We start from the raw sequence: 25,136 nt of genomic DNA, 5'->3' as shown, positions 1-25,136 counted from the left end.
AGGGACGTCATTCAGGCTAGGAGGGCTTCGGGGAAGAGGTCCTAACCGAAGTGGTAGGACCTCTGAGGGCTGTCCCCTCCGCTGTAGGGCAACCGAGGTTGTTCTTGCAGCGGAGCCCTCTAGGAAACGATGTATGTTGCCCGCCGTCAACGACGCTTCGGGCCGCATCTCTTTCCAGCGAAAATATTCTAATAAAGAAAAAGCATCAATTATGGTCACAAAAGCCGTATCGACTACACCCTGCCGGTATTCCGCTTCAGGGAGTCGAGAAAGATGCTCGAAAAACACCAGAGGCCAGTCTCGAGAGGCTGGTACCCCTAGTAGATTTTGTAGAGGCATGGTATCATCTTCCCAACATATCTGCATGGGTCCTGCATATAATAAAATCAGGGTACAGACTGCAGTTCGCGCGCTGCCCCCCCAGGATTTCGGGGGTAGTGCAGACCACAGTGGTTCCAGAGCAGGCTCAGGTGATGGAACAAGAGGTGCAGACTCTGCTGCTAAAGGAAGCCATAGAAGGTGTTCTTCCTTTGGACAGGGAGTCCGTGTTTTACAGCCGGTACTTTATAGTTCCAAAAAAGGATTGGGGGTTAAGGCCAATTTTAGATCTCAGGGTTTTGAACCGGTCTCTGAGGAGGTTCAGGTTCAAAATGCTAACCATTCCTGCAATCGTGAGTCAGATCAGATCCGAGGACTGGTTTGTCACGATAGATCTAAAAGACGCTTATTTTCACATCTCCATCCTTCCATGTCACAGGAGATACCTGAGGTTCGCTTTCGGGGGCGAAGCTTACCAATATCGGGTTCTTCAGTTCGGCCTAGCACTCTCTCTCTCATTCTGCCTCAGTCTCGGGAGATGGCAGTTCGGCATCGAGATGTCGTCCTTGGCCACATTCAGAAATTGGGGTTGAGACTCAATACAAAGAAGAGTGTGCTAGAACCATCCCAGTGCACGATGTTTTTGGGAGTCGTGTGGAACTCGATTACGATGCAGGCACGAATGTCTCCCGCACGTATCGAGTCAATTCTGGCGATGGTATCCAGGTTAAAGCTAGGCCAGGCCATCACTGTAAAGCAATTTCAAAGAAGGCTGGGCCTCATGGCAGCGGCATCCAACATCATTCCTTTGGGCCTTCTACACATGAGGCCCCTTCAGTGGTGGTTAAAAACCAAGGGGTTTTCTCCCAAGGGAAATCCGTTTCGTATGATCAGAGTAACGCGCAGTTGCCTTCGTTCTCTACAAATATGGAAGAAACCTTGGTTCCTATCCCAAGGGCTAGTGTTGGGAGTGTCATGTCGCCGGAAAACCGTTTCGACAGACGCCTCCCTTACTGGCTGGGGCGCGGTCATGGACGGCCGCTTTGCCAGGGGTCTGTGGCAGGACCATCATCATTCTTGGCATATAAATTGCCTGGAGATGATGGCTGTGTTCAGGGCTCTGAGGAGCTTCCTCCCAGACGTCAAAGGTCACCATGTCTTAGTACGATCAGACAATACGTCAGTGGTAGCCTATCTGAACCGACAAGGGGGACTCAGATCGCGCCCTCTGTGCAGACTGGCGCATCAGATTATTCTTTGGTCCCAGGGGAAAATACTGTCTATCAGAGCAATGTATATTCCGGGGGTTCAGAATCAGGGAGCAGACATCCTGTCGAGGCAGGGGCTGAGGCCCGGGGAATGGAGACTTCACCCAGAGGTGGTGAAGTTAATATGGGAGAGGTTTGGACCGATGGAAGTGGACCTGTTTGCGTCTCGAGAGACGTCCCACTGTCCACTTTGGTTCTCCCTCTCACATCCAGCCCCACTGGGGTTGGATGCCATGGTACAGACCTGGCCGAGGCTTCGCCTGTACGCATTTCCCCCGATCGCTCTGCTTCCGGGAGTCCTGGAGAGGGTCCGTCAAGAGGGCATCAGTTTACTTCTGGTTGCCCCGAGGTGGCCGACCCGAGTATGGTTTTCAGACATATCACTCCTGATAGCTCCGCCATGGCAGATTCCTCTGAGGAGGGATCTGTTGTCTCAAGCGGAGGGCACAGTCTTCCACCCTCACCCAGAGCTGTGGAAGCTGTGGGTCTGGCCTCTGAGGGGGTTCAGTACCTAGATGCTAGTCTATCAGCCGGAGTGGTTGAAACCATACTTAGCTCTAGGGCTCCATCTACTAGGAGATTATATGGCCTCAAGTGGAATGTTTTTTCCACTTGGTGTAGAGAACAGGAGTTAGATCCAGTTAACTGCCCAGTGGCTTCAGTTCTGGAGTTTCTTCAAAATCGTTTCTCTGCGGGTCTCTCCCCTTCCACACTTAAGGTGTACGTGGCTGCCATTGCGGCTTTCCATGCACCATTGAGTGATGGGCCTCTGGGGAGGCACCAGTTGGTCATTCGGTTTCTCCGTGGTACTCGGAGGATGAGACCGGCAACTAGGTCCAGGGTTCCTGCCTGGGACCTGGCAATAGTTCTTGAAGGGTTATCCCTGGCCCCCTTCGAACCTTTGCAGTCGGCTTCGCCTAAGGACTTAACGCTAAAAGTGGTATTTCTCTTGGCTATTACCTCACTTAAGAGGGTGGGAGATCTCCAAGCCCTGGCAGTGACACCAGCTTGCTTGGAGTTTGCCCCTGGCAGAGTAAAAGCTTTTTTGCACCCGAGTCCGGGCTATGTGCCTAAAGTTCCATCTAATACGGCTCGGTCTACAGTCCTTCAGGCATTCCATCCTCCACTTCATGTGTCGGCAGAAGAAGAGAAGCTTCATTTGCTCTGCCCCGTCAGAGCTCTGAGCGTGTACCTTGAGAGGTCCTCTTCTTGGAGAAGGTCGGACCAATTGTTAGTATGTTTTGGGTCACCTAAGAAGGGGTTCCCGGCATCCAAGCAGACTATTAGTAATTGGATTGTTCAGGCTATTACTGAGGCTTACAAGGTGCGCGATTTGCCTTCACCTTTAGCCGTGAGGGCTCATTCAACTAGAGGCATGGCTTCCTCTAGGGCCCTTCTTTCGGGAGTACCTCTGCAGGAGATCTGTGAGGCAGCCGGTTGGGCTACTCCACATACTTTTATTAGGTTCTACAGTCTCCACCTTCCTAGTACGCCTGGTGCACACGTGCTCAGTCCTTGCTGAGTGCCTAGACAGTTTCACTCCGGGACAGGCCTATTTCGGTGCGTGGCCTAGTGGGCACTCGTTCCCCAAAGAGTCGATTCTCGACGCAGTGTAGAGTTCCCTCGAAAGGGAACGTCTCGGGTTATGACTATAACCCTTGTTCCCTGAGAATGGAAACGAGACACTGCGTCGTTCTGCCACGCCTCTTAAGGCCTGAGAGCGGCTTGCTTCATCGCTAGGCTAGTTTGTGTTTGTTCCGGCGTAGCTTTTATGCATCCGGTTATGCCGTCACATGTTACGTCATGACGCAACACCAATCAGGATTGGAATAGTTTCATTCATACTTCAGAGGCGCACGCTAAGGGAGCGTCCCCAAAGAGTCGATTCTCGACGCAGTGTCTCGTTCCCTTCTCAGGGAACAAGGGTTATAGTCATAACCCGAGACGTTTTTTTCTCATGACTTTAGTGGGTGAGTCCAGTATTGCAATGTGTGTGGGTGCAGCTCATGTTCTGTTTGACAGGTGTTTACTGACTCTAGACCTGGTCTTCAGGCTTCACCTGAGGTAAAGGAAAGATGGCACAGAGTGTAGGTGAGAAAAGTGTCAGAATTAGTCGTTAAAGTGTCAGCCCACTGCCAGGAAACTGCATCATCTTATTTGCTGCCAAAACACTTTTTTCAATTCATGCACAATGTTTTTAGTGGAGCAAAGCAAGCTTTAAATAATTATTATGTAGTTCACAAGGTTTTGGCAACCTGGAATCATCAGGGAATTGTAAATATATATATTTTTTACTTCCTGGAAAAGTCATGGAATATTCTGTAGTGATCTAGTAATGCTGTACTATAAAATATTTAATTGACCAGATATTAAGCTTGTATAGACGTTTGTTATTTATATTTTTTGTAGTCTATTCTTTAATCTGTCAAATCACTTCACACATTGATCTGATTGATTCATTAGCAAACCAGTCTGAATCGTAATGAAAACACCTATTCAGTAATAACAATCGACTGATTATTTTCTTGACTTTTCCAGGATATTTACAATGGTGAAGATACACTACTGTTCAAAAGTTTGGGATCTGTTTATTATTTTAAAGAAATTAATACTTGTTTCGGGATGCATTCAATTGATTAAATGTGACATTAAAGACATCTATAATGTACAAAATATTTTCAAATAAATTGTTCTTTTGAACTTTCTATTCATCAACGAATCCTGAAATATAATAAGCAGCACAACTGTTTTCAACATTGATCATAATAAAAAATGTTTCTTGAGCAGCAAATCAGGACATTAAAATGATTTCTGAAGGATCATGTGACATTGAAGACTGGAGTAATGATGCAGAAAATTCAGCTTTGCCATCACAGGAATGAATTACATTTTAATATGTTTTAAAATCGAAACGGCTATTGTAAATTGTAATTATATTTTGTAGTATTAAGTATTTTTGTTCAAATAAACGCACCCCTGGTAAGCATAAGATACTTTTTTCAAAATCTCACTGACCCCCAATCCCTTAATGGGAATATATATTTTTCTACAAGTGCTTCAATGAATCTGTCAAATATGTAGACTGATTTATCTCTGAATTATTCGTTAGTTAATTGGATTGAATGACAAGGATTTAAAAACTGTTATTCCATAGTCTAAATAACTCTAAAGATCATGGAAAAGTCCTAAACATATGGTTTTCTATTAGTGCCTTATGAATCTGTCAAACTGGCTCAGACTGAATCAGAAAATATTTATTTCAAATGACGGAAAGATGGAAATTCATTGGTCAAAAAGAGTAGGAACATATATGTGATCTTGCAGTTAAGACAGCTCTTTTAAAAATATCTTCAATTTCTACCTATTATGCAAAGATGATTTAACAGCTCTGTCAGTCTTTGTCATCTCTTACACTGCTGTCAGTATGTCTTCAACTGTTTTCAGATGCCTTGTTTGGAGCTTTTGTGTTTTGCTGAAAACGTAGGTCTCTGGTTACGCATGAGGCAGAGCTTTGGGAGGTATGTTAAGGAATCTCCTCAGTCAAACATCTTTGAGTGTTCAGCTCTCTGGGAAGTGTGTTTTCAGAGCCTGCAGCTGGTTAGATCTACATTGGATCATGAGGGCGGGGAAAGAAGAGAAGAACTGATTGACATCTCAGAGTGGCAGCATTTCGTAAAAAAAAAAAAAAAAAAAACCTGTTAACTGGGCTCAGTGTGGACAGACATACTTTGTTCTGGCGCTGGGGCCTATCCAAAACAAACAGGACCTCGCACCTGAATTTAATCCAGCGGTTTGTGTGAGGAGCCAGTATGTTTTTGTGCGAACGTGTGTGCATGGCTTGGGTCGGAAACCTCGTCGTGGCTCTGCTAGGCTTGGTGAGGCAATGTAAGTGCGTATTTGTGTTACCATTGGCCCGTCCCCTCCTCTATACCTGGCGTGTTGGGGTCCGGGATATGTGTCTGTTCAAACAGGTTTAAAAACTATGTGAACTCCCACCACTTTTCTTCACCTATTCCCCAATGCTTTAATTGAGTTTTGGTTGTTTTGTCTTCAAGGTTAACACAGCGCTAAGCCATGTCAAAGCTCAGCTGTCAGCCACTCTTCCTACTGTGAACGAAGACCAGAGAGTGCGGCTTGTGCGCGTTTGAAGACAGATGGAAAGCTAAATATCGGCTCTAGGCAAGCGTGGTCTTTCTCAGGCCCTCCTGGAGATGTTGGTTTGATTCTTAACGTATGCTCTACCAGATGCAGCTCAGTGCATCTCAGTTTTGCACTAATTGAAATGGTTATGTAGTCTTCGATATATCCAGTAGGATTGACAGGGGATTGGAGAGATGATGTGGGTGAAAGCCGAAGCCTTTTTCAACTGCTACTACTGGAAGGATTTGAAGTGTCTAGGCTGATTTTTCACATCTGACCACAACAATCTCAACTTATATTTACTTTTGTGTTCAGCTTTGTTCAATTTGTCCACAGGCTTGATATGTTTTTAAAGCCTTAAATGGATAGTTCACAAAAAAAAGAGAAATCCAAATCTGTAGGGCTTTCTTTCTTCAGCAAAACACAAAATATGATGTTTTGAAGAATGTTGATAACCAAACAGTTTTGGTGAAAAATTTACTTCCATTGTATGGACAAGAGACACTGATAATGTCTTCTTTTATGTATGCTCTAGTATATGCAGCTCAGCGCGTCTCAGTTTTACACTTACTAATTGAAATGGTTATGTAGTCTTCGATATATCCAGTAGGATTGACAGGAAATTGGAGAGATGATGTGAGTGAAAGCTGAAGCCTTTTTCAACAGCAACTACTGGAAAGAGTCTAGGCTGATATTTCTATTATGTCCACAACTACGTCAGCTTATATTTAATTTCAGCTTTGTTTGTACACAGTGATTGTTGTGTCTTCAAAGTCTAAAAGTGTTAATTCACCCAAAAATTATTTCATTATTTGCTGACCTGCATGTCATTCCAAATTTTCTTTCTTTCCTGACATTTTTTCTTCTGCAGAACACAAAGATATTCTGAAAAATGTTGGTAACCAAACCAGTTTGATGCCCATTGACTTCCATTATATTATGGACTCAAAAAAGAAAAGAAAAGTAATATCTCAAAATATAGTCTTTTATGTTCTACATAAGAAAGTCATACAGGTTTGGGAAGACATGAGGGTAAGCAAATGATGACAAAATTTTTGTGTGAACTATCCCTTTAAATCGCTCCCTCCTGACCCTCCAGTGCCAGACGGCCCGACAGTTGATACGGATCATTGGCCGCTCTCTTGTTCCATTATATGCTGTTCATTTGACTTTTTCTCCCAGTATGTGAGTGCTAATATCACAGCGGTGACGCCCCACCTCGTACATTAGTGTACCCGAGCACATAACTTCATGGAACATCCTTTAAAAATAGATCTGGGGGGGCTTGATGATTGATGGCTTTCTAATGAGTGCGCATTCCATCAGCAGATCTCAAAACTGCCCAGAGGCGACACTTTTTGGGTGTCTTTCTCTCTCAGGCTGCTCAAGGACTGTGAGAATTTTCGCTCCATCCGCGCTCAAGGCACTTTATACAGCCGACCGGCTGCCAAATACTCAAAAGCTAACCTTAGGGTTTGGGAGCAGCTACATGGGAACCTGTCCACACACTTCTCAGGTTGCATCCGGCTATTATGCGGCAGTAGGTTTTGTAGGAGTTATTTGTTGTTCTTTGTGAGAAGTATCTTGAGCGTGCACTGATTTATTGATTATCAGCAAACTGTTTGTGATTTTAGCATTATAATCTGTTTGCGTACATCAGTGATGTGTTAAGTCTGATGAGTTACTGTTTTGAAATCACCATAAACATCACATGGAAAAATGCATTAAACTGTTTGCAAACGTGTGTGTGTCTGAGCAAATGAGGATCATTAGGAATGATTGGGCTGCTTTTGAATATCTCAGCTTCTGCCTTCAGGCTCTCATGTTTATTGTTTAGATTTCACGTTTCAATTCAACACAGGCCTTCCAATAGCGTACAGCATTTTCACACCTCTCTAGGGTTACAAAGTAAAAAATTTGACAGACTTTTTCAGCCGATAGTGTTCTCCCACATAAAGGCTGTTTTTGTGCAATAAATGTTTTGGCTGTCTAATATTACAGTTGTTTTTCCAGCTTTTGTGTATCACTGGCTAGATTTAGGAGGTAATATTAAAATAAAATCCTTTTTTTGTTTTTTTGCAATAAACTGCACTAACCACTAGAGGCAAAAGAGTGCATGACATGTGAGAGCTTTAAGATGGATCTGTCATTTTTCACACTAACACTTGCTCCCAGGGGATGTTTAGTGCTCAAGATCTCAATGCCGCTACTGTTGTTTAAAACCATTACCATTGATGTTTATTGAAAGATTAAGAAAATGGTGCAGAATTATAACTAGGTATTGCAATATAAAGATATTGAATGGGGTGATTCTTTTTTTAGACTGTGATGAATGATTTTATGTCTTTGCTTGGATAAGACTACGCCATTGAATACGGCCTGACAGTATTTATCACACAGACATCCTTTTTCCAGTGGCAGTCATCCGGATCTTGTCAGGTCAAAACACGCATTCTTCTCTTTGCTTTAACCCGCACAGCTCACCCACTCCACTACCTAGCAGTTACTCAATATCTCTTTCAACCTTAACCCACTTAGATGTTACCATTGTGCTGGTGTAATCCATGTCTATTTATCTTCACTCAGTTGTATCTAATACGATACTATTCCATCACTCTGTTTGACATTTGAAGGACTAAGCATCAAAACCTCATCATCACCAGTGCTCTGCAAGAAAACATGCACCCTTTAAGATGTATAGTATCTTTATAAGAGATACCCTGCCTTGCAGGAGTACAATTAATTTGTTATTTTAATGGTATTTATTTTATTCACCCTTTACATTTATACTTGCCTTTTTATTTTTATTTCAACTTTTATTTTTTAATTATGTTACCTGTTTATTAATTGTTTAGAATCAGCCCACAAAATTCATTCTGCCATCAAAGAGGAGGAAAGTGTTCTTATCTCGTAGTATATCTTATTGCACCTTTTCTCAGAGTGCTTTGGTGCCTGCTCTCAACGGACATGTGTTTTGTGGACAAACAGGCAGATCTGCTAATAAGTTTACAAGATCAGATTTCTCTCTGCAACAACATTTGTTTTGAGGGTGATTTTTCTTTTGTGTGTGTGTTGAACATCTGCTTCTCAGACCTCTTTGACATTCTCATTGTTTTCTTAGCCACATTTTCCCAGTCTGAATGTACTGTATTTTCTTACATTGGATAAGTTCTTCAGCTGGCACATTGTGTTGCTTTGTGTTTAATGTGAAACATGATTGCCATGGAAGGATTCTAACAGTCAGTCTTTATTGACTGACTAGTATCCACCATATATGTATGTAGATAGGAACCAAAGAAAAGGATATCTTTAATGTCATCCTCTAAACGTTTATCTAATACCACCTAAATTGGTCTGTTGATGAAGCTAGTTCATTTATAATATGTCAGAGAATGATTAAAGCAAAAGATATTAAGTATCCCGATCCACACCATCTCAGACTCACCTTTTACTTTTCCCCCATTGTTTTTGCAATTTCAAACACTTACACTCTCTGAAGGTAAACCACTGCGTCCAAATATTAGGGAAATATATCGTCTATGTCTTTGTTTGTTATTTCTGCCTGTTCTTGTGTTAGTGTGTGACTGTTGGTAGGTTGATTGTGCTTATTGAGTTAGTTTTAAGAGGCTTGTGGGATTCTTAGATTCACACAAACACTATAACACAATAGCGCATGCAAAACAACTTGAAAGTATTAGCACTTGCTCACACTGTAAATTTACACATGAAAAAGTACACAGAACTGACAATACATGTTGTACACTCCCAAAACACCACAAACTATCATTGCTCTTTTAAATGTTGGGTTTTTCCCTAATTAAAAAGAAAATGAGAGAATACAGTATCTGAGCTCTTCATGTTTTTCATCACTCTTTTAAAATGGGCAGGTGATTCAAGCCACATGATCAACAATTCAACAAAAGAGCTTTGAATCTATTAGATTGTAGATGGTATTGAAGTCAATGAGCTTTTTCAGTAGTTTAACTACATTTGTGTTTTCCAGTGTGTTGAACTCAAAAGAAAAGGTTTAAAGAGGCATACATGTACAGTATGAAGTTTACATTTTGCTTTTTTTTTTACCTATATGATGTAGTTTCATATTGAATGACTAGGCAGATTAGCCCTCTTAAATTCAGCATAAAGTGAAAAATCTATATGCATGTTTCACTTTTTAAACATAAAAAAAAAGTTTATTCAGACTTAGTCTGCTTAAGCTCGCATTCAGCCGATTTGCCTCCATCCAGTCAACAAACTCTCTACATTTCTTTTTCTTTTTCGATAATCCGTTTCACTCTGATGCACATCACAATATGGAAGAAAAGTGTCGCTACTTCGGTTTCATCATAACTTTCAATTTGAGTGAAATTGTCCAGTTTTCCCCTAAGCCACCATGGTCGACTTTAACTAGTACATGCATATCTTGTTCTAATTGGGGAAGGTGTTCATCGTAATGAGTTCTCCCAAATGAAGTATTGCACATTTGTCTTACAAGGTCTAAAGCACTGGTATAACTTCTTCCATATGGATATGGGTCCCAATGCAAGACAGACAAAGGCTTGTCGGAATTCCCTGCTTGCCCCTAATTTTGGTCAGTTTTGGATTTGGCCTTGCGGTTTTCTTTGCTTTGAATTCCATCTCCATTTTAGAAAACCGCCTCTAAAGTGTGAAAAGTTCGGCTGGATTAACTTTATCAATTCCCTGCACTTAATGGAAAACCCCTGTGAGAGGACTTTGAAGTGTCACAGATGCTTTCCAATGAAAACAGCCTCAGACCTTCTCTCCGTGTCTCTTGAGGCAAAGCGATCCACTGGCTGCTTTTTTATTCAGCCGTCTCTCTTTTCCCCCTCATACCAGCATGAACACCGCAAAGTATTTAGGGTTACCGTTTGATTGCCAGTGACACAACATTGGCCTTGTGAAATGGCTTGTTTTTGGAAAGTGACTGAGACAGCATGATTTGTTGCTGAGATATCTAATAGATGTAGACTTTCTTGACATTTCAGAAGACGCAGAGTCAAAAGTTTAAATTATTTTCAAAGTAACCGTAGCGATTTAATGAACTCTGAATATACATCAAAATTGCGATTTGATTCAATTCAACATACTAGATAAAACATCCTTCAAGGTGTTTGATTTTAATTTCAGAGCCCAGGTCAAATACAGAGCCCTTCCTTCTCCTTTCTTAAACAAACACACATTCTAAAACTGGTCACTCTTTCCAGCACGACGTGTCGCAGAGTTTGCTGAGGGCAGCGTTGGACGGGGTGGTGCAGGAGTGTGTGAGCTTCGTGGGAGTGGACATCAACATCTGTTCAGAGACGCTGATGAGGTAGAGACCAAATACTTTCCAGCAGGAGTCACAACATGGCAACTTCTCACTCGCCTCCCCGCTATTGCTTAGCTCTCTGTTTAGTCTGACACCCTACACGTTGTGCACGCGCACACACACACACACACACACACACACACTCAGTCGCACGAACTGTAACATCTTTTCACTTCCCCACTACACACAAACATTGTGATCTACATACACAAACATTGCTGTTCCCTAACATATACACAAATTGAGATATATAGCCTCGAATATTAGTCACATAAACTTACAGAAACACTGAAATGTATACATTCATTATATCCACTCGCTCTGTCTAATACCTTGTAGGATTTCGTGAGTAATTGCAAATTGTTTGCACTATGGAAAAAGGTGGCTTGGAATAATATATTTCCAGAATACAATAAGAATCATGTCTACATGCCCCTCGGCATGCCTTAGAAACGTTTGCTTTCATTTACACAGCTTATTCTTGGGGGAAAAAAATACTTTCAACACTATAGAGGTTATGTGTACTTAAGCGAGTTTAAAAAATATTTTGATGAAAGCAGGTAGACTTTCATATTTCATCAATACGCTAAATTTAGATGCGTGTAAGCATTAGAATGAAACAGGCACACATTTATCAAAGATCAGATTGCTCTATTTAATTCTGTAGGCTTATGCCTATGACCTATACTGTACTTAGACACACATACATCACTATTCTGAGCTAGAAAGCTATATGATCCCATTAAGAGGCAGGGTTAAATGCTCGTGAGGTAGGCTGGGAACAGGTCATCTGTTTACCTGACTTTAAATGAGCTCTCAGTACCAGAACTCCAGACGACATGTTCGTGGCTCCAGCATTATTCGCCCGTTATTTATAAGTGATGACATACAATGTTTACATAGCTGCTTTTAGGGGAGCTGCCACTTCGAATTGGCCATACCGGGTCACAAAAAATCTTCTCAATGCCTTTCTGTTTTGTATGAAAAGGTCAAAAAGATTATGAGATCTTAGGCAGCCATTTGGTAATTCTGGTGGAAAATGTTCTCAATATTTTACTAATATCTGACTTCTTGTTTGTGAATATATAGGGATTACATAAGTATGAAAAATAATTTCCATAGCCTTGGGTGGACTTCTAAGGTGAAGTTCTTAATACAGGATGTGTGGTTAATGCTGGGTATTGACATATGAAGCAATGACTAATTCTAAAAACAAACTGTAATTGAACCGGGCGTTCAAGCAGGAAGTTGTGAGAGATTAAATGTAGGCTTTTTTAAACTAAATATCTGTAATATCTGACAGGTTAAACTTCATTGTGACAGATAAGATATATTTTAGGATGCCATTTCTGAATGTCAGAGAAAAATAGCAATATTAGCCAGACAAAAAGTAATAAAAACAAATTTAATTGTGTATTATTTTGTTTTATTAGGCACATAGCAGGTCTGAATGCAGGGCGAGCACGCAATATTATGGAGTGGAAAGAAAAGAATGGACCTTTTCTCAATAGAGAGCAGCTAAAACTGGTCAAAGGCCTCGGTCCTAAGAGCTTTCAGCAGTGTGCCGGCTTCATCAGGATCAACCCAGAGACCGTACCCAGGTATACGGCTGGGCCATGCCACTTCTACTTCTACATGTTTTTGCACCAAGCTACCTTTATATCCTGTAGGAGAGAATGGGATAAGATGTCACCCCTTAATACAAATAATTATGCATTATTTTTCTCACATGATCATACAGTATATTTATAAACACGAAGGCTTGTGTATAAAGTGATGTAAATTATTTGTCTAAACATTAGCCATGAATTATTAAATAAAAAAAATGTATGTGTCTTATGCTTCGGTTAAGATGTGCCAGTGGCTAATAATGATGACGACTTTTGCCTCCAAATGCTATGAACTTAAAACACTATTACAAACACTATTAATATCACAAATGTTATTAGATAATGTAAAAAACCTTTCACTACATTAACATTTTCTGAATATTAAACCTTTTTCTGGCTGATTGATGAAAATGCAAATAATGTGCCACACAAAAGATTTTGGAAAGTGATTGTTTAGTGAATTATTTTACTTATTTTCTCAGTTAAATTCATATATTTGGGGCAAAGTGGGTCAAGTTGTCTCACATTTTTTTACTTATAATTTTATGGTAATTTGTTATAGACAGTTCTAATCCCAGTCGATAATCTTCTAATCTCATCCTTATGTATTATAATGATGTCATCAGAAACATCTCATTTCTCCTTGTTGAAAGCAAGTAAATAGTGGCACATCTTACCCCAATCTCCCTTTTTACTCTAATGTTTTTGTAATTGTGCTTTATACAGTATCTGCTCTAGAGGGAACGAAGACCTTGAGGTTCAGAAACAGACAGCTAAGAAGAGAAAAGTCAAGGGCTCTGATAGCACCTCTAACGGGTTTAATCCTCTGGACCAAACCTGCATCCACCCTGAATCATACAGCATCGCTTTGAGGTGAGAAAAGAGCATGGCACTGACCTATCACATTACTGTACTACAGCAGATGATTATTGAATCTGCTTAAGGATTGACCCAAGTGGTAGCGAGTGTTTACCTCAAGTGGGAGCATCGGGGTTGCTCAGTGTGAGAGTTGTGCGAGCTGCTGCCGCTCATATGAAAAGCACATTCAGCGTGTGCTCAGCACTCTCTGGCCTCTCTGGCAGTGAATGACGCTCTCTCCACAGCTGTGCTGCTCAAGTCTGTTTAGACTACTCCAATCTGACACTTGTGCCTGTTGCTTCCAGAAGATGTGCGCAGTGCACGGATGCTCTGTGGTTTGGATGTGCTTGCGTGCATGACAGCTGCAAGTTAAATCAAAATCAGTGCACGCATGTGAAAGAGGTTTTTTAAAATTGAATATGAACCGTGGGCATGGCATCCGAGGGCTGTGGAATTTGGAGGATTTATTGGTGAATGGCAACTATAATTTAGTAACAAGACATTCATTCACTGCCTATTACTCACTTTTTTAATTTCCTCCATAGCTGATGTCATACTTTGGCATTAGGTGTAGCACAGTGTGTGTACTACTAGTGCAATTACACTTTGTGTCACTTTGTTTGTGTATGTGTGCATTTGCGTTCTGAGACCACATTGAAAATCTGGGATTGTTTTTTTAAACCTGGAAATAAACAAAGAAAATAAAACAAATAAAGTTATGACTTAAAAATATACCTTTATATATATATATATATATATATATACAGTATAAGATAGTATAGTTTATCTATATTGTCATTCTGTTTTAATTCTATTACAGATATTTTATTTAATCTTTGTAATTCAATTAACATGCTTTCAGTACAAATTATATTGCATAATAATAAATAGAACATAATATAATAAATTAAATAGATTTAAAATAGACGTATTTTCACTGGTGGTCTGAGACTTGTGGACCCCACTGTATATGCATGTGTGACTCGTGTGTGAGTAAATGTCTGTCCACTCTTTCTCTGCCTGATCTGTCATCAGAGGCGCCTTTTGGGGTCAGAGGTCTAATAAAGCCACTTAGGGGTATGGAGTGGGGGAATAATCACCCTGTCATATCCTCCCTCCTCTCCTCCTCTTCTGTTTGTTTTCATTTCTCTCCGTTAGGCTTCATTTCCGACTAAACCAGGCAGAAAAGCCTCCCTTTGCAGTCCCTTGTATTATCACCATTCTCTATCGTTACCAAATGCTGTGCTAATGGACGTTTCTCCACTCCAATTGTCATCATGAGAGCAAGCATATTTTTCTTGGAGTAACAGATTTGATTAAACATGGCCACCAGCAGTGCTGAGTTGAAAATGTAGCGCCCAGCTAATGTACCGGACTTTAAACAAGGGTTTCTAGGGGGCTTGGGAGGAATTCTGGGTATTGCTAATAAATTGTATCAAATATGTTGCGAGCTTCAGCCAGGGCTGGAATCATAAGGCTAATGATGCGAGCAGAACCGTCTGAGCGATGGCTTTATAATGATGATGACAAGCTTGACATATTCCCAACAATCTGTAACCCATTTCTGAACTGGGTTCATCACTCTTGTCCTCTGTTTCACCAGCTCATTCGCTTTCCCATTGCGAATTATTGGACATCTCTTTTTCACTTCCCCTCTCATTCTCATTCACGGCCCTGTTTATACATCAATGCAGCAGTTAATGAGAATAGAAATTAAATAAAAATGCACCCCTCTCAGCATCAGTAACTGGTTTGCACTTAATATTTGTGAAGTCGGGACTGGAGGTGGCTTAAATCAGTCACACATTGTGCTTGTGAAAACATGCAGCTTGTCTTCCTCCATTTTGTGAGTGATTTTGTTCCACGTTGGGCGCTTTGTGAAGCATGGGCCAGTGGACGGTAATGGCGGATCATGTTGCTCTAATGTGATGAACTTGATACCCTTAGCCCCACCAATTCCCACTCATACACACACACAAAACACATACACAATATGTAGCGCTGACCCCCTGATTGTCCATCTATGTATGTAGTATTTATGTATTAGCTGTGAAACAAAGTTTAATGTTTGGATATGTAAATTATAACAAAATAAGCTCTGACTTCACTCTAGACTGGTTAAGGCTTGATATTTATGTTATTATAGCCAATAACCGAGAGTGCTTACATTTTGCGAGAGCGTAGAGGAAGGTAGTGATTAGGGCTGTCACAAAACACTGGTTTTGGCAATAAGCATGATAATTGAAAAATCAAACAATGATGTCTTAATACTACACCTATGATAATATTGTAAATAATCCATCGCCAGAAATCTGGTTGACACTTCTACATTGCACCTTAACGCAGGTTGCCAACCGTTATAAAGTGGGAAAAAAGAAATGACGAGGCAGTGTGTCCCTACTACTGCCGCACAAAATAGTTTCTCAGGAGATAACATATGAAACCAAGACACTCTACCCGCACCTAAAATAAATTAGCTCGCAAGTGGGAGTTTTTTTTTTTTTTGATTACGTTAAAAAGAGAAGTGTGTTTGACACCCCAGTCCGCAGGAAGTGCTTATCAACAGTAAGTTCTTTTTGTAATTTTTTTTATACATTTAAATCCTGTTCACACAAAACAATTGTTTTGAAATTGATTCCTATGATATCGTTCCTTTGTGTCATTATCATTATATTTGTGGTGTGGACTTAAAGGAGAACTCCGGCGCAAAATGAACCTTTGGTCTAATAAAACATTGGTACCTAGTCAACCGTTCTCTGAGATTTGTTTTCATGATAATCGAATGTAAAGAGTTGTATCTCTAAAAACTGTTTAGCGTATAACGCTAGTAATGGGGGCATTTAATAAGTAAAAAGAAATCGCTAGTTAATACCACTAACAAGGCTCAAAATAGCCCCACACGAACACTAACATAATGAGGGTCCCTACATGCAAAACGAAGCATTGAGAACTCTGTAAGTGTACAGACCGTTTAATAAGAAGATAAAGATAAAGACAGTCCACTTCGTGTATGCAGACAGGAGCCATCTTTGGAAAACAGTCTCGACAGGAAAGTACCAAAAATCTTGTAACAGCATCAGAAGTGGTGTATTGGAACAGTTCACCCAAATATAAAAATGTTGTCATCATTTACTCACCCTCATGTCATTTCAAAGCCCTATCTCTTTCTTCTGTGGAACACAAAATAATATATTTTGAAGAATATCCTGGCCACTCTTTTTCATATAATAAAAGTAAATGAGGACAGATGCTGTCAAGGTCCAAATTTATAAACAATCATAAAAGTGCTCCATATGACTGTTGCACAGCGTTCCAAGTTTTCTGAAGTCATATGATAGCTTTGTGTGCAGAACAGACCTCTGAAAATCTATAGCAAATGTGTTGCGGTTAGATATTGCATTAGGTTTAACGTAAATTATGGCTGTTGAGTACTTTTCTGTCTTCAACAACCAAGCAACACAGATCCATTTTGCCGTTATGAGTATTGCCAAGATGAATCTGAAGAAGTGAATAGCTCTTCTTCATCTTCTTCAATGTAGCATTAGTAACTTATTTTTCTCAGTCACTGAATCATCTGAGGGTTGATATCAAATTTCTCACATTCACTGATGATAAAGAATTAACTTCAGGGTTATTGCTAAGGGGACCACACACTAAAGCAGCCTCATTGTGTCTGGATAGCCTCTATCATTGGGCCCACCCAGTAGCTTACGGTGTGGGGAACAGAGGCCTCATCCACAATGCTCCTCGGCAGAGCTGCTTTTCATTATGTCCGGAGAATAAGGCCGACTCCACTCTTCTGGATCCAAAAGAGCAGAAGCCCTGGTACCCCCTAAACACTAACACACCAGAGGGAAACATAAGCCCAGCTGAGACCCCCTCCAGAAACCTGAGCCCTTGGGCCAATCGCCCACCACCGCCACACTCACACTGTAACTGTTCATAAATCACTCAGAGTTCAGCACTGCACCCTCCTCTCTCTCTCTTCATCTCCATTCTGTCCTTGTGCCAACTCTGGCGTTCCAGAGGGACAGCTGGAGGGAAGCACAGTGTCCCTGACCAACATCACGGAAATCTGTAAAGTACTAGTGGAGGATGATGGGTAGTTGCTGTTGGGCAATATGAGTGCTTGAGTAATTTGTTGAAATTGGTTCAAGTACAGGGCACAGGTATATGTGTGAAGTCCTTTACAAGCAGGACACTATAAGCTAGAGTCTGAATTTTAAATTAATTTTCCGTTGGAAATTTTTTTTTTTTTTTTTTATGTATGGTTTTTAACATTGAGCAAAAATCATACCGACTTCTAAACAGTAGTGTATATAAATTCTATGAAATTTAATGGTCAAAGTTTGACCATTAGTGCTGTTGTTGCTCTGGACTGGAGGCTGCAGAACATGCAATGCCACATGCAATACCACATGAATGACTCTGTTCTGCAGTTCTTTCATCAAACCTTCTACTTGAGAGACAAGCTGGAATTCATCCACAGTGTGTGTTCGTGTCTGTTACTCTTTGCTTTTTCATCACCTCATTACTCAAAGGCCCAAAAGAGTCTATGATTATTTTTTGTCTCACTAGATCTAGTTCTGCTCTAGAACTGTTAGGTGTTTCAAAGTGAGCATGAAAGGCTTCTTTTGGCACTGAACTTCTGTCTTCACAGGTCAGTATTGAAAATATATGGTCAGCAATTTTTAGGGTTTGGGTTCGTTCTTAGCAGGTTTAACTCTTAGTATACCTTGGTGCATAACTCATCCAACACTGTTTGTGCTAAGCCATGATAACTCAAATCTCGCAGCTTGTTAAAGTTAAACGTATGGTTTTTGCCTGGTGGACGATAAAACAGGTGTAAAATCCCTAAAAAGTACCCAGAACACCCTTGCAACTGCATAGCAATGCCCTAGCAACTATGTAAAGTTCCCTAGCAACACCCTGGCAACCATCCTGTCATTGGGTATCATTCACTAATAATTGTGTAGATAGACACATGGGTGGTGATGGCGCAGTGGATAAGACACATGCCTTTGGTGTGAGAGACCCGGGTTCGAATCCACTGCGAGACACCAATGTGTCCCTGAGCAAGACACTTAACCCCTAGTTGCTCCAGAGGCGTGCGACCTCTGACGTATATAGCAATTGTAAGTCGCTTTGGATAAAAGCGTCAGCTAAATGAATAAATGTAAATGTAAATGTAGACATGCGCATACACATGTTCTTAACCTTGTTCTAACATTAATGAATATTCTTGAAAGAACTTGTGCCAACAGACCCAAACCATCTCCATATTCTACACAACCTTTCGCCACTCTCAGCAAACATACAGTATAATGCTCTCTACACACAGTCTAAAATTGCATGCTATCAGCATCCTTCCTGTCAGTCATACACTTTTTTAAAGGAGTGAGTCGAGGAGCAGCAATGATCTGTATGTATGAGTATTAGTGTTGTATATCTGTGTGCGAATTGTGAAATTGTCTGAGTACATACAAAAGAAGGAGTGCTGGTAGATTTGCCTGTCACTGTTGCTGTCAAGCCCTCTCTCTGCAGCAGGAAATGGGTGGGGCTTAAACCCACCTGCCCTGTCAGTCACACAGAGGACAGCTGCGCTGGCGTCAGGCTGTCACGACGATGGCCATCCATCAGCAAGCTGGCTCAGCAGGTCCGCCCCCTCCTCTTGCCAAAACTCACATTCCAGGAATGCCCAGGACCCCAGCATTCCACAGCCACCTCTGGACAGCTTGACCCCCCGGCTACAGGCTTGTTGCTCACTCCAGGACATGTGTGTCCCTGTAGAGGTTATACAGCTCATTTGCATCATGCTCTAAGGGAGCAGTATTCATGCACGCACTTAGTGGTTGTATTAAGGCAATATGAGGAATTATGGACTGGCCTTTTTTTAGTATGCGTAAATTTACATGTAAATCAATGATGAAAAGAAAATTACACAGGGGACATAATGTTGTGATGACTAAATTCACTTTTGACCGAACTATTTTTTTTTTTAGACAACATTGTATAGAATTTTATTATCGACCATTTATTGGCTATTGGCCATAACACAAACATAATCAGTATAAGGCAGAATTTTAATGTGGGAACATTTCTTATGGTTATGAATTATCTTAAATTATTCTGCATTGATGCATACAAATTTTAATCTGATTATTTAATTCAATTTATTGATTGAAAAAGCATACATAGGACAGAACATTGAAGATAATAATTTTTATGAGATCTGAAAATTCTGGCACTAAAATTGCAATGAATTTAATTTTTAAAATCACAATATTTTTAGTTACAGATTGTTCCAGTTTCTTCGGCATGTGTCTTTTAGTGATTATTATAAGCAGACCTTTGGTTTTAAATCTGTTAAGCATGTTCTGTAAATTATCTGTAAATTATTTAATAATATTTGTTAATACTGTTATATATGGGTAGCCTTTGAACCACAAACTAAACCTTTAGAACCTGGAAGTGTCAGCGCTGGGCATTTATTTGTAATCAATAATTTGAATGCAACTCCCTAAACCAAATCATGATGTGCCTAAAGATTCACACCCATACATATGTTGTGCATTTACACATAAGCAGTTTTCTATTTAGAGTATATGGCCCTTACAGACTGACCTACTATGCAACGCAGTATGAAGCTGAAGTTTGAGCACTGTCTCCGTGTTGCAGTTCATGATCACATTATGAAAATATTGGCTCATCCTGAGCTAGAGATTATGGGTTGTGCCAAGTAATAGGCCATGTCTGGATCGTTTTCGCTGGCTGTGTTTGGTCTGTGTTCCTGCTTCACTGCTACTAACCTTTTCCTTTAATGTATGGCGCTCACAAGGCGGTTAGATTTATTAAGGGAGACGGAGTCTTCATCTCTGGGACTCTAGAAATCAAGATTTAGGGTATAATTAGTCTCACCTCCCCTCCCATATCTACCTCCTCTCCCAGTCTTTGCTCTCCTCCACTCCGTGTGTCGACCTTCAGGCTCCTTGCCGGTGTCGGGGGAGTTCCTCCACGTGTGCTGGGCTCTGGGAAGGGCTATTAAAAAGCCATTCATTAAGACACCACCTCCCATGGACCTCAACAAACCTCACTGCCTTACCACAATATCTGAATCAAGTGTATGTGTTCCTATGTGGACTGTTTCTGAATAAGATATAAAGTTTACAGGTTTTAAATGAAATGTCCTTAAAAACAAAATGCACGTAATTTATTTCTTCACTTGTCAAGCGAGTAATTTTCAATTCTTGCTCTCTTCATTCAGGTTCTTGTCTCAAATAGGGGGCAGTTTGGATCAGATGGGCAGTGCTGTTCTCAGGCAGAGTGTTGAAAGCAGTGTTCAGAGCAGTGGTCTGGATGTCTTGGGCAAATTTCTGGACACCACACCTGAGACTCTACAGCTCATTGTGGATGGACTCATTCAGCCACCTGGCTTTGACATTCGTCAGGGTAAGAATCAATCTGTGACGTGCCCACACTGTTTCCTCTCTATAGAGGACAGTATAACCTATGTCTCTAAAGATATTTGCAGGGCTAAAAAAAAAGATTACCCACTGGCCCAGCAAGTTAACGTAAGTTAACCCCTTTCCGGGTCAGTGCTGTGTTGCCACAGTCACATTTATTAATCTTGTACATTCATTTGTTATGTCTTGAAAACTGCTGATTTGTCACCTAGATAATGTTATCTCACTGACATAGATGAGTTTTTGTTGAAATTGCGAAAATTACTTAAAGGAACACTCCGACTTTTTGGGACTTTAGCCTATTCACCTTATCCCCCAGAGTTAGATAAGTCCATACATACCTTTTTCATCTCCGTGCGTGCTACAAGTCTGTTTGACGCACCCACCGCTAGCCTAGCTTAGCACAAAGACTGGATGTAAATGGTTGCAGCTAGCATACTAATCCAAATAAGTGACAAAATAACGCAAACATTTTCCTATTTACATGTTGTGATTTGTATAGTCACAGAGTGTACAAAAAACAAAGTCACATGAGACACAGACATATTTTAACCCATATAAATACTGGGAACTATATTCTCTGAAGGCGAAGCACTGCTACTCGGGCGGAGTGATAACCGCAGCACCTGAGACGCGCCGTGGTGAGGAGCAGAGAGCGCATCTCAGGTGCTGCGGTTATCACTCCGCCCAAGTAGCAGTGCTTCGCCTTCAGAGAATATAGTTCCCAGTATTTATATGGGTTAAAATATGTCTGTGTCTCATGTGACTTTGTTTTTTGTACACTCTGTGACTATACAAATCACAACATGTAAATAGGAAAATGTTTGCGTTATTTTGTCACTTATTTGGATTAGTATGCTAGCTGCAACCATTTACATCCAGTCTTTGTGCTAAGCTAGGCTAGCGGTGGGTGCGTCAAACAGACTTGTAGCACGCACGGAGATGAAAAAGGTATGTATGGACTTATCTAACTCTGGGGGATAAGGTGAATAGGCTAAAGTCCCAAAAAGTCGGAGTGTTCCTTTAAAGTTTTTAGTAAAATTGCTGAAAACTACAAACCAATCAGTTTTTTTGCGCATCTTATTTCATCGTTGTTCAAAATATGTTTTTATGAAATTTATGGAGTTACATTAGCTGTTGGCTTTTTAACACAATGCATATGTTTTGAACTTGTGTTTTTCGTATCGTATAGCCTGTGGCAACATTTTAAAACAGAAATGGACTGTACCTTAGGGTAACACACAGATGAAGGTTTTGAAATTAACTTAGCACAACACAAACCGCAGTATCAAAGTACTTTCTCAACATGGCCGCTACGCAGATCATAGACAATGCTGGCATCTCGTTCTCTTTTCCTCCTTCCCATCTAACAATTTCCCTCCCGTCTCCCCTGAGTCCGTCTCTTGTCTGTGAGATGACTGGGCGGCGCTCCAGGCTTTTGAAGTCTTGCCGCGTAATTTGGGGGAAGACCCGCATTATTAAAGCAGACCTGCCGACATATATATCATTAATGAGAGAGAAAGCTGCGTAAAGAGGAAAGCAGAGTAGCCTTGATCCCAGCGCTAAAATCCCCCAGTGACTCTCCGAGTGAATAAAAACGACCGAACAACAAATGCCTCTTCTGGTTTTTATGTTAAGTTCAGACATCTGAGAAGACATTGTTTTCCTTCTGCGGGTGTTGATAGTAAATGTTATGTTTCATTAAAGGTGACAGGATTATAATTGAGATGAATGTCTTAACGCGTTTTCAGGGTAGGGGAACAAAGTTCATTATATTCAGAGAAAGGTTTTCTTGAAGGGGAGGAGGTTTTATTTCAATACTTGAAAAGATGATGGCAATGTTCGTCGAATTTGAATTAAGACTCTGCTGGAAGAAAAAATCTATTTGTAGACCTTTAAGAAATAATTTAACCTGAAAATGCATTAAAAAAAAACAACCTTTTGCTCATATCTGAATAAAGTGTTTTTTAACGTTATTGATCGAGACCATTAGTGCAGGATACTCCAGATGATGAGATGTCATCTCGTCTGTGTCGTGCACTAGATGGGACGCTAGCTTTCTCATTAGAAGGCTTGCAGGCTCTCTTCCGCTGGTTGGAAGCCTGATGGGTTCTGCTCTGTAGCCAGCTGTATAAATAACTGCCATGTGAGCGGTGCTCTAGGTAAGGTGGATAAGAATAATCAGAGATGAATGTTTCCTGGACTGCAGAGCCTGCTGAGAGGCCATGTTTATGTAAAAAGCACCTCCCAAAGAAATTCACCCCAAAAATCAGACAAAATGGGCTTGGAAAGAAGAGGTTTGAGAGGCTTGGTAATATTGTTTGTTTTACATTATTAACCAAAGCTTGTTTCTAATGTCTAGCTTTGGAGTTCTTTCATCAGTTTGAAGCAGGGAAGAAGGGCAAGGCTAGGCTATGTCAGTCTTAAGGCCCGGTCCGTCACACCAAGGACCATAATGATAAAGATGTTGTTTTAAAAATCATTCTCAATATTAAAGAATAGCAGAGTTCACACCACAGCTATAAGAATAACGACACAGAGAAACGATATCGTTGGAATCACTTTCAGAAAGATTTTATCCAGCTGGAAAGATAAAAACATTGACAGCCAATCAGAATCCATCCTGCTGTAACAAGCTTGAGCATTTAAAGCGGCAGACAAGCACACACTTAGAATAAACATAACGATATCATCCGCTGGTGTGGACGCTAATAGTTATCATGGTGTGAACGGGCCTTTAGTTATTGGAAATAGACCAAATCTGTATTCTCTCTCTCCTGAATTTCATCTTTGATTCTAACGGGGCAGTTGTATTACCGTTGCTCTGCGGAATTTCGCAAGTGATCAAGTGTTCCGCGTGAGGGCGAAAAAGTTCCCTATGAAGTTGTTCGCTTGGTTTGACTTTTGTGTGAACTGTGCATCATTCTTTTTTTTACCCAAATTTTAGTAATGTGACTGCAACTTACCCTAATTATTTTCTTTTTTTGCCCTCAATAGATTTTGAGCAGGCAGACTTCAAGCGAGAAATTGTGTCCATGAATGACCTGCACGGTGGCATGGTGCTGACAGGCCGTGTAACAAACACTGCTTTATTTGGAGCCTTTGTGGACATCGGAGTGGGCCGTTCTGGTCTCATCCCAAAGCGTTTCATCACGCCGGAAAAACTTCCTGTTGACCAGAGGCGAAGAAGCCTAGCTCTCGGCCCAGGTGAGCGGGTAGAGGTACGGGTCATGAATGTGGATCTTCAGAGGAATCGGATCAGTCTGGACCTCATTAGGGTTCTCAGATAGGAACTATAATTGAGGATTTACTGTAGTCAAGTGTAGTTAACTGTTTTCATGTGTGTTATATGTGTCATTTTATTCATGTGTGGAATAAAATGAAAATTTAAAATTGTGTTGACTGTGCTGAATGAGAAAATGTCTTAGAAAATGTTTTTATTTGCACATTAGCAAGTTTGTTAATCAGTCAGCAAATAATAATATTAGATCAATCTTTTGTTCTTGTACAAAGATGCTGGGTTTTTGTTGTTGTTCTTTTACCTGCTGTTACTATAGTTTTCAAAACCTTCAATAAAATAGATGTTATGTTTCATAAAACATGACAGGATTATAATTGAGATTAATGTCTTGATATTCCCAAATATGATGATTCCAACTGCAAGGGACACTTCCTAAAATATAAAGGCAGTTATATATTTAAAAAATATATTATGGATAATATAGAGCCATGTTGTTTTCAAAATTAAATTGGTGTTTGCATTATGAACTAAATCCAAAGCAAATAATTAAAATATTATCTGGAGAATATTTACTTCATTTTAAGCTGACAGTCGTTAAGTTAGTAAAAATAGAATGAAACATATAAATATCTTAATTTAACAAGTTAAATTTGTCCTTAAAATACTTTTTGTTGTGTGTGTAAAAATGCAGTAACCTTTTCTTTCTCAAATTTAAAATTTAGTTTAAAGTTTTAAAACTTGTGTTATAATGGATCTGAATTTCTTCTGCAGTTAATAATAATAATCAAAATAATATTTAATATACAGTCATGCTCAGAATTAATGGCACCCCTGGTAAATATGATCAAAACTGTCTGTAAAAAATAAATCTGCATCGTTTATCCTTTTGATCTTTCATTAAAAAAATTGCCA

The 25,136-nt window shown here is 40.4% G+C and overlaps 1 protein-coding gene across 1 annotated transcript in view; it reads left to right on the top strand.

Moving 5' to 3' along the window:
• Positions 1 to 24,517, top strand: part of srbd1 (S1 RNA binding domain 1) — a 65,273-nt gene extending 40,756 nt beyond the window's left edge. The window contains exons 16-20 of the mRNA XM_056265521.1: positions 10,949 to 11,055; positions 12,486 to 12,653; positions 13,389 to 13,535; positions 20,785 to 20,969; positions 23,981 to 24,517. Coding sequence (XP_056121496.1) covers positions 10,949 to 11,055; positions 12,486 to 12,653; positions 13,389 to 13,535; positions 20,785 to 20,969; positions 23,981 to 24,273 — 900 coding nt within the window. The 3' untranslated portion in view covers positions 24,274 to 24,517. The remainder of the gene's footprint in view (positions 1 to 10,948; positions 11,056 to 12,485; positions 12,654 to 13,388; positions 13,536 to 20,784; positions 20,970 to 23,980) is intronic.
• The last annotated feature ends 619 nt before the right edge of the window (positions 24,518 to 25,136 follow it).

This window comes from Rhinichthys klamathensis, unplaced genomic scaffold (assembly GCF_029890125.1).
Source record: "Rhinichthys klamathensis goyatoka isolate OS25496 unplaced genomic scaffold, OSU_Roscu_1.1 h1tg000235l_1, whole genome shotgun sequence".
Classification (NCBI taxonomy): Eukaryota; Metazoa; Chordata; class Actinopteri; order Cypriniformes; family Leuciscidae; genus Rhinichthys; species Rhinichthys klamathensis.
The sequence above is the reverse complement of the archived record's forward strand: the minus strand, read 5'-3'. Positions and strand labels throughout refer to the sequence as shown.